The sequence below is a fragment of the Episyrphus balteatus genome, chromosome 1 (genome assembly GCF_945859705.1).
Source record: "Episyrphus balteatus chromosome 1, idEpiBalt1.1, whole genome shotgun sequence".
NCBI lineage: Eukaryota > Metazoa > Arthropoda > Insecta > Diptera > Syrphidae > Episyrphus > Episyrphus balteatus.
Genome location: NC_079134.1, coordinates 14117415 through 14128324, shown reverse-complemented (window position 1 = coordinate 14128324; position 10910 = coordinate 14117415). Strand labels below are relative to the sequence as shown.

General features: G+C 29.5%; 1 protein-coding gene across 2 annotated transcripts; it reads left to right on the top strand.

Moving 5' to 3' along the window:
- The first annotated feature begins 4927 nt into the window (after positions 1-4927).
- Positions 4928-10016, top strand: LOC129921465 (uncharacterized). 2 transcript variants are annotated; one of them, XM_056003300.1, is made up of 6 exons: positions 4928-5333; positions 8449-8617; positions 8776-9032; positions 9111-9272; positions 9676-9795; positions 9858-10016. In XM_056003300.1, exons 1-6 carry the CDS (start codon positions 5274-5276, stop codon positions 9936-9938), a joined length of 849 nt encoding a protein of 282 aa, XP_055859275.1. In that variant the 5' UTR covers positions 4928-5273; the 3' UTR covers positions 9939-10016. The 2 variants fall into 2 exon arrangements, with proteins under 2 accessions (XP_055859275.1, XP_055859276.1); XM_056003301.1 differs by lacking the exon at positions 9111-9272 and having other exon boundaries at positions 4930-5333.
- Positions 10017-10910: the final 894 nt, after the last annotated feature.

The following is a 10910-nucleotide window of genomic DNA, read 5'->3' as shown; positions in this document are numbered from 1 at the left end:
GTCCCATCCACTGGTGTCATAGCCGAGATTGTTGATGGCTTGAATGACTTCCTTTGTTGTATCATGCAGCCTCTTGAGACTTCTGACAGTGTCTACGATGGTATTTGATTGGAACAATCGGCTTAACTGAGCGGATAACAGCAACCGCTTGTTGTTGAACCTGTCAACTAGAGTGTTCCAAGCCAATTCATAATTGTCATCAGTGGCATGGAAATGTTGAATGAGGTTTTGGGCATCTCCAGTAAGATTTGTCTTTAAAAAGTATAATTTTTGAGCCGGTGCAATTGGTTGGTTGTGCACCATTTGTTTGTATAGATCGAAGAACTGCGGCCAATTAAGATAGCTTCCATCGAATTTGGGTATCTCAATTTTTGGAAGCTTGATTGTTGTTGCTCGTCCTTGATTCATTTGAACTGTTTCAGCTGGCAATGTATTAGTTGGTAGCCAGGTGATCCTCAAATCTAATTCATCCTGGAGCTCAAAGTAAAGCTGTATATCTTCTACAGCTGCATCGCCTCCAAGTCGTCTATATGTTGTTGTTATTTCATCCCAATTGGTCATTAGGGTTTTTGTTTTTTGGTTAAATTCTTGCGGTAAAGTTTCCCGCAATTTCAATGGGCACTTATTAAGACCTCCTTGAAATATTTTGCAGAGTAATCGGAATTTGCTATCCGTAGTCATCCTGTTGACCTTTACACTGGTGTCATCTATTAAAGTGGGCTTTATTGTCAGCCCTGGTGGTATGTTAAATTTGGAAATTGCTGCGGTAACTACCTCTGAATGCCCTGCTGGGGGCTTAACGGCTGCTGGTCCTAAGAGGGCTTCTTTTAGCTGCTCCGGCTGAGGATGGACTGCTGCGGTCTCCTCTATAGCCCCATCAGATTTTTCTTCTTCCGCTACTGCAAACCGCTTGATGATGTCATCTTTCATTTGATCATGAATTTTTTTTACCCCATCGTAAAAACCTTTAGTGAAGTATTCGTGTTCAGTTACCTGCGGATAATTGTCTCTTATCTCGCTATCAACATTGTCGAATACTTCCCATAATTCATTTAATCTTGTCCACCGCGCATTTAAATAATCCAGGGTTTTCCTTCCTGGACCATCCTTTCCGTAATTGCGAGCAAGTGTACAGATTTCTTTTCCTACAGCTTCTTGCTGATTGGTAAGTTCTTCAATTGTAGCCACCATTTTAATTATTTTTTATATTGAATTGTTAGTAATTGAAAGGAACTTCTTTTCTTTTTTTTTTTTTCTTTTTTAGTCTTCTTAATAACGACTCACTTCACAACACTGTTTTCTTTTATTTTGTTTTGTTTTATTAATTTACAGGCCACTAAACTCTTTTAGTAGGTCCTGTCACGGTCGCCAAATGTTCTTTAAACTTTAGAACCTTGAAAATACAAACACCTTTTTTTATTATTATTGATTACAATTTTTATTTGATGTTCACTTGAAAGTGGTTGGACAGCGAGTGCCCATTATGCCGATCATTTAAAGGTACTTTGCCAAAAATGACAAGTCAGCATAATGAACACTCAGCGCGTGAGACTAAACATTGAACTTTTATTAAATGATCTTATTTCGTCTGGTCTCACGCAGAAGTAGGAGTTGGGTGGAAATATGATATGGTAGGAAAGGTAAAAATGGGTGATAGAATACAAAAAAATACATAATTATACTTAAAAAGAACACTCAGTGGGAACTGGTAAGAAATCATTTCCCATCGTGTCAGCAACAATGCAATGTGATAATACTATTGGTCATATGGTTACTTAAAATGATACTAAAAATGTTTACTTAACAGCTATTTTGATAAATCCTGAGGAGCGGTTGCAAACAAAAATGTTTTTTTTTTCCGAAGCCAATCTTGAAGTTGTTGTGTTGTAGAAATTCTTGAGTTTTTCTTTTTTCAGTATCAGAGTTGAGATCGCCATAATGTTTACTTTTCTTGAAAGTAGCTTCTGCTAAGAATAATGGCTACGTCAGCTACTCTTAGCGCAAGATTATAAGAATACCGGAGACATTATCTTTCTTTGCTATGCTAATAATCTGTTAATAATCTCGTATATCTCTTCGGAGAACTGGAAGTGTAGGCACCAGTCAAATGAAACACGTGCAGAATTAGTGCCGTCGAATGTTGCTCTATAGATCTGCATTGGTAGGGTCTGTCAGATCCTTTAAGTTCATTTAAAGATTGAATTTGCAAATGGATTTGTCACAAAGTGTCCATAAAGTTTTAAGGACATTTTGAATCAAGTCAGAGTTCAAAGAAATTTCTTTTTCGTTACACGTCAAGATTGTGTCTATCAGGAAGAAATTTGCTGACGGATGGTAATTTGTGATATGAATAGAAATTCAGAATATTGTTTTAAATGATTTTGTGATAGAGCCTTTATTCAGAACTGCCAAGTTTTTTTTGTTATTTCTTGCGATTTAGATATTCAAGTTATGCATTCGTACAAAAAAAAGTTGAGATAATCAGACATGACATTACTATGATAGAAAATGCAAAAGTCCTGTTAGTCCGTCTGTCTGTCTGTATATCGACCTACAGCCTAAACGGATGGACCGATTAACAGCATTGGAATTAATTGTTTTAGGCCAAAAATAACGGTACCTGTGATATACCGATTTTGGAAAAGTTTAATTTCCTCAAAAACGGCTTCAATGATTTTGTTAAAAAAAAATTCATATTTTAGTTTTAATAGAGTTGCTTTCTTTTAATGAGAAATGTTTTTTCGAAAATCATTACACTGTGATAGTTCAAAAAACCGACAGAGGGCTCTCATGTCTACTAAAGATAATTCGAGTATGCTGAACACGATGGCGTTCTTAGTTTTTCTGGATTAGGCCAAATAAGAAAGATTTTTGCGTTTGAAATTTTGTTTGCACATGCCAAAACTGAGGGTATAAAACACCATATATTTTCCAATTTTTGATTTTCTATCGATGGAAAATCTATTTTTGCGGAAGTATTATACGTAAAAGAAGTTATTTGAAAAAAAATCTGTCGAATAACTATTTAAATCATTATTTTATGGCAAAAAACGTCGCCTTTTCTTACACTTTTTCTTACATATTTTAACAATAAAGGTACAAATGTATGCGAAAACTCAACATTTTTGTGTACACACCTTGTATGTGTTAGTACTCTGGAATATTATACATATGTATGTAGATGTAGATATTTAATTACAAAATCAGGTATGGTATCAATATTTTTATTTAAATTTTTTTTTAAGTTCAAAAACTCATTTTTCTTTCAATTTGCTTTAAAATTAAAACATATTTACTATTACTGTTTCTTTTTTTTTGAAAATGGAATCTATTCGCAATAATCACACTCATGCTTTGTGGGACCATCTGACTCCTTCAACGGTCATCTATTTTTTATTTATTTTTTTAGCTACTTGATCCCATGGGCGTTTTGCCCCCTTCCGATCTTACCTGATATTCTAGAATATTTTTTTCTTAAGGTTCAAACCTTTAGGATTCATTCTTTCACAAAAAAAATACTCTTAAATATCCAACTCTCATTAAAGAATAAGTTAAAAACTTTAACAATCTCATGGTTAAAAGTGCAACTTACTTTTAATATAAACGGTAACGATTTGTTGAAAAATCACAAAAGTTGCCGTAACTTTTCGGCGTTTCAACCAAACATGCTCATACTTTCAAACATGGTCGATCATACCAAAAGCCACTTTTTCATATTGCAAGTTTTGCCAGTTTTATTATTATTTTTTTTTTTCATACAACACATTGTAATTTTTTTATTTTATAAACTAAACAATTGGAAAAAAAACCGTGTTTTACTAATACTTATACAAGATCAAATCGTTGCCACCGAGTGCTGCATTTTAATTTAATTAATAAGAAAAATATAAGAAAAATTGAAGAAAAATCGACGTTTTTTTGCCATAAAATAATGATTGAAAATGTCATTCGACAGATTTTTTGTTTTTCAAATAACTTCTTTTACGAATAATACTTCCGCAAAAATAGATTTCCCATCACTTTTCATCGATAAAAAATCAAAAATTGGAAAATATATGGTGTTTTATACCCTCAGTTTTGGCATGTGCAAACAAAATTTCAAACGCAAAAATCTTTCTTATTTGACCTAATCCAGAAAAACTAAGTACGCCATTGTGTTCAGCATACTTAATTACCTTTAGTAGATATGAGAGCCTTCTGTCGGAAAAAAAGTTCCATTTTCGAACACAGTGTTATTAACGGTACCTGCCATAGAATCGTTGTTTATTAAATTTTAATTTTCTCCTTAACAAATAGGTAGTTCGTACTTTGAAAACAGCTAGTTCCAAACTGTCGATTTCGTAGTTATTTCTGAGTTTTGAAGCTTCATGTTTATAAAGAATACGGTAAGGGTGAACCGCAGGCATCAAAAAGATTTTAAATCTTAGTTGCCAGTGTTGTTGAATTTTGTCACGTTTGTCAGTGTTGTTGAAATTGTCTCAAGAAAATTTGAATTATAAAAAATAATTGTAGAAATTGTATTCGTACTTTATTTTCTCGGCGATCTGTTATAAGGTAATGTTTTGTAATATGTTTTGTAATGTTTTATTGAAAACGAGGTCAAGCTATCGTTATTTAAAAAAATATTTGGTCCGTCCGAGGAAAGAAGTTCCTCTAGTCTTTACTTCTTTCTTTCAAAAAAAAAAAAATAAAATAGCCTTACTTATCTAAATCCAGCCCTGATGCGCACAAATCCAAAAACCAGCTTTAGATACTAACTCCATTTCATACCATCTCAACAGAATAAAAAAAAAATAGTCAGTTGGTTTATTGCAAATGAAAAAAAAAAAAAAATAAATAAAAAATGATCAATCGAGAATTGGTAGCACGGACTTCTTGGCTAAGTCAACTTTTGTTTTTTTCTCAATTAAGATAGTGTATCTGAACCGTAGCGTAGTCAGTTGAAGTTGATCATTCAAGAACGTAACACCACTTTATAATTTTTATTTGCTTAATATTCTGATCGGAGTCCTATAGTTTTGAATTTATGATTTCAAAATAAAAAGAATTTTATTTAAAATAAATAATTCCAGTCGCGTGTGACAGAATTAGGCGCAGTGTTTGAAATACAAAAAATAACCAAAGATATTTTATTGTTTTGAAGTCTTGAATTTATTAAGAATATTCTATTGTGATAAATCGATTTATCGAGATCTTCTTAGAAATACAAAAAAAAAAAAAAACAAAGAAATAATAAAATAATTAACAGTCAAGATCGAACAAGGCAATTAATTATGATTAAATTGTTTCTAGTATACGCCTTAGCTGTTGGCTCAATCTCAGCAGCGCCACAGGTAATAAACATAAATAAATTTACAAATTATAAACATTTATTAGAAACTTAACTATTTTCCGTTAGATTTTATGAAGAAGTTGTAAAAAAATTTTCATAATAAAATTGTTAACAAATTACAAAATTTTGGTAACAAAAATTAAGATCAATTATTATGTCATTATTTTTAATTTTCGGCCATTACTGTGTTGCGCACTTAAATTATTTTAATACTAATTTTGTTAATAAAATGTTTATTAACAATCATAAGTAGCACAAATAAACAAGTATAATTAAAATAATTCACTGTTTACCATGAATATCCAGCTCCAGTTGATAGATTTTGTTTCCGCTTGGAAAATTTTTGTTGTTAACTTTTAAAATGTTGTTCTACCAAAAAAAAGTTGTTTTAAGCTTAACTGCTTAGCTTAATTCTTTGTCAGTTTGATGTTATTAAATAAATTTAAAGTTAGATTTAATTGATACTTAAATATATGTAGTAACGAAAAGTCAGATTAGCTATACAAAAAAATATAAATAAATAGTACGGGTTCTTTGCGCATTTGAAAGGTCAAAATTAATAAAATATAAATACAGTTTAATAAACAGGGTGTTTTAGAATTAGTACAAATATTAATTAGAAAGTTGTAAGGGACCACTTTTTCTTCTTAGATTCACGGTAGTCTTTTAACGAAATGGTACAAAATTTTATCAAAATTTCTTCTTTTAACTTGTTTTAAACACGATTAATTTATTTAAGATTATTTTATTTTTATTATTAACATTAAATTAAATTATCTGTACCAAATTTACTTGAAAGTGGTTTTAATTTCAAATAAAAGTTTATTAGAAATTAGGACACTGAATTTAGAAATAAGTATGGATTAATTGTTGTTAATGGTACCAAATTTATGCAGTTATTTTTTAAAATTTATTTTAATTCAAATTATTTGATAAGTTGAAAGAACTCACTTCATTTAAACGATGAAACGTACACTTCTTTTTAAATATGTTTACAGTAAGAAACTTGTTAAGTATGTTCTTATAATGGAAGAGTTTTGATTCAAGCCTAATGAAGACCATTGGTAATTATGGATATGATTTTGGTATTACGCTTTTGAGATATGATTTTTCAAGGTTTTGGCACATTAAAGGTGTAATAACTTTTTTGAGTCATCTCGGATGATTATGAATCAAAAAATTAAAATAAAATGTTTGACAAAATTTAATATCTTTTGAATTCTCAAAGTTTTAAATGTTGTATGTGTGGTGGTCCCATTTCTGGCAAAAATGTACTTTTCTTAAAAACGATACAGAATTTCGTTCAAAACGTTGAAAATTTATATTAAGTCACTTTTTGTAAGAAATTAAATTTCCTATTAATATGAACACTTTTAAAAATTAAAAAAAAAAAATAAAATACTGTACAATTTAAGAAAAACTATAAAAAAAGAAAAAAAACTACATTTTTTATGTTTTAACTCAATAGTTTATTTTTATGCTTTGAGCATATTGAATATAATGCTTAGCAACCTAAATGTAAAATTTACAAACAAAAGAATTATTTTTGATTAATTTATGTTTTTGAAAAATTAGTTTTTTGAAAACGTATCTATGATTCTTTTGATATTTTGCTTTTGTTTGCCGATGAATATACAATCCTTTTTATTGGAATACCATTTTTTGTTTTGAAAAAAATTTAAAAAATTTTTTTTATAAAAGGTGTTGTTAAGATGTGTTTGAATTTCTAAATTTTTTAAAAATTTCTTACCTTAAAAAAATTTCGTATGTTATTTTGAAAGAAATATTAAACAACACTTTAAAAAGAAATTAAAAAAAAAAAATTTTCTTAAAAACAGTTTTCCAAAAACTAAAAATTTGAAGAGCTCTTTAAACTTAAAATTTTGTAAAATATTTGCATGTTGGTTACTTTCTTTGAAATCACCTCAGTCGTTTACTTGAAATTTCCAAAAATAAATCGATTAATTTCGATTCAAAAATTATTTTTTTTTCTTTTATTAGGAAGATTGAGTTTTTCCTAAATGAAACTAAATCGATTTTTAAGAACACTTTAACTAAGAATCATTTTAAGTGGGTGTAAAAATTAGAATTTATAAAATTTTTGTTTGAAGATACATAGTTTATAATTTTTTAAAATTCTGTTTTTAGACATTAATAAATTACATCTTAAAAACGCTATGCAAATACTTAAATTGTTTGACAAATTTTAATTTTTTTTTGGTTTCAGCTTATAAAAGTATTCAGAAGTTTATTCATTTAAGATGCAAAGGTTTAAACAATTCTGATCAATCGATTTTGAATTTTCAACTTTAATTGTTTTAGATTCGATATACCTTTGTATACATTATATTAATGTAGGAAAACTACTCTAATGAATCAGAAAAAGTGTAAACTTATATGTGAATTGACGAATAGAATAGACAAAACAAATCAATGATACACATTAGATACAAATTCCTAATCTGAATTTAATTATCTTCTTAGAATATTATTGATTAGTCACATCGCAGATCAAAATTCATTAAGAATAATTAATGAATCTTGATTTAAAATTAAAAAAAAAAACTACATTTTTATAATAACCACATTAGAGATATCATTAAAATATTAATTATACATATACGATATTATATACTATACATAGTATAAAATAAAAATAGATTTTGTTTTAAAGGATAAAGTTCAAAATATGTTAAATAAGTAGAATTGTGGTTAGTAATTATATTTCCATTATCATGCAAGATGCAAAAGTTGAATAAATGAGTAACAGTTTTCTGTATACGCATTTTGAATTGATTTAAGTTAGATTCATGTATAACCCCGGTACTTGCCTGCATACCTATGAAAATGAAATAATGCGGAAATCTTTTTTATATTTTCAATTTCTCCAGTTTTTCGATTATTTTTAAAGAAAATAACCAAATTGGCTACAAATCAATCCATGATGTTGAAATTCACGCACATACTTGGAATTCCACAAGGAAGTCATTTTGGCTCTTTAATGTTTATCCTGTGTTTTGTTAAAAATTCACCTATTCTCATTTTTAATTTATAGGTCGATTAAAATAAAATATTTTACAAATCCTTTCGATTTTTAATAATTTCTTTATTTCTAGTTTGTTGACTTCAGCAATGGAGGAATTGGTGTCAATTTTGGTGGTTATTCAGCTAGAGCTGGACTTGGCGGTCTCTTGACCGGAAATGCAGCTGATGGTGGATTGAGTGCTTCAGCTGGAACACCAAATGGACAAAGGGCAGCTGCTGGAATCGGTGGTTTTGTTAACGGTTAGTAGTTTTTTGTTATTAAAAGTATGAATTCAAGACTTGTAATTTCAAGATTTAAGTCTGATTTGACTGTTTAAAGAATACATTTTTTTAAAATAAATATTTCTTACACATGAACATTTTATTGAAATAATATCAAATAATTACTTTTACTAAAGGAGGAGCTGCTGGAGGAGCTTACGCTGGAGCTCAAGCAAACGATGCTGTCGGTGCTAGTGCAGTTCTAGGTGGTTCAACTGGTCCTAACCAATCTGGTTTCCTAGGTGCCGAAGCTCATAACAATGGAAATTCAGTCACAAGAACCCTTATTAAGGATTCACCCGCACAACTTATTCCAACAGATATTGAAAAAGTAACAACTGTTCAAAAAGTCAAGCCACCAAAGAAATATGTTCCACAACCAAGTATCACAAGTGTAAGTTACTATTTTTTTTATCTTCATTGTTATATTTTTTGTTTCATTTTTGCAAATTTGAAATATATTTAAAAAAAGCCAATAGAACAAAATCAGGGTACAACAGTTGTTGTAGATGTAGTTAAAGTTCCTGCAGTGACTGTGGTCAAAACACGTAACCGAAGAATTAAACATACCAGACCGGCAGCACGTCGTGTTGGTTTGTTTAAAACTATTTCTTTTGCACCTCTTATCACAAAGGTAGGTTTCTTAATATGGTGCTTTGGACTTTTGTTATTGAAATAAGGCTTTCTAACATCTCCAAGATTTACATTAATGAAAGAAAATTTTTGAAAAAGAAACTCCAAAAAATGGTGACGCTTGCTTGAAGGCTAAATATATAATTTCTAAAATTGCCTACTTACTAATATTTTCTGCCTAATTTAACACAAACAAACAATAGCTTCATAAAGTCGGTTAAAACTAAATTTGAACACATTCACTGACCAACCTGAATTTGTATTAAAAATTCGTTTGTTAAACTTTCCCTATTCCCCAATTTTCCCCTATTTGCAGCAGTATTATTAAAGATAAACCATATAATCCTCTTTGAATTGATTTTGGATTAAAATAAAATTAATAATTTAATTTATTTTTATTACAGAGATTTGGTGGAGATGAACCACAATTGAACGTTCCTCAAACTTCTTTCAAGACCGTACAGAGTACCGATTACCCAGTAGTAACCAAAGAAGTTACTTACAATCCTATTCAATTCTTAAACGTAATTAATAATAATATTTATTTTCTCACATAAATTTATTAAATAAAAATTCTCTTTTTTAGATCCCAATTGGAATTTTGAGATCTATTCAAGAAAGTTTGCAGCCAATTGGATATTCAAAACAAGTCCAAATTCAAGGATAGGTTTAAGTTTAAGTTTAATAACTCTGTAATGAAATTCGATAAATTAAAATTAAAAATCTAATACTCATGACTGGGTCATGTACAATAAGCGCCTTTATTCTTCAGGGCATACTTTAAAAAAATATTTAATTAAAGTTTTCAGCTTTTTGTCAATCTACCACTCAGTATTGAGTTTTTTGATCAGCTTATTTTAGATTGTTAAAAGTTTTTTTTTCTACAACTTTTCGCTGAAGAAGCTTCAAAATGCGTTTTTTACGAAATTCATGTCTGGTCCAATACCTACTTTATTTTATACTGGATAATTTTAATAACATAGCATAGGCTTAGGATAACCAATGGCAACACTGTCAACAGAAGTGTTGCTACTAATGTGCTGAATTTTAGAAGCTGACTAAAATGCAACCAATAGCTTGGTTGGTTGGCCGATGGACGACTGTAAGCTTGTCGCACTAAGGCCAGTAAATGACCCATTGTGATATCACATAAATCTGTTGAATCTTCCTATACGTTCAAACTCCTACAACAAATTTGTAGTAATTTTTGCTTATTGTTGCCGATTAATTCCAATTTGTGGACATTGTTCGGATGAATACTAGGTATCCGAAATTTGCTAACTTAGCTTGTTCGTACATGAACTTGATCAAAAGTGATCCAGGTCATTAAAAATTTGTTAAGGGCTGCCAGATAAAATTTTACTTATGTCGGTCATGCCAAATCGGGACAAAAAAAAAAAATACATGAAATCGAAAATAAAAAAATTGTAAAATACAAAGTTTTCTATGTACAGGACTTACTCCTAAATTTTTGTGGACTTCTTGCAAAAGTATGAGTTGGTTAAAATACCATTTTTTTTGTAAATCATCGTTTGAAAAAAAAGTCTTCATTCATAAAATATAATCACATTTATTGTAGAATGTAGACACATAGGGACTAGCTTAGAAACTTAATATCTATTGATGGATATTTTAGTAA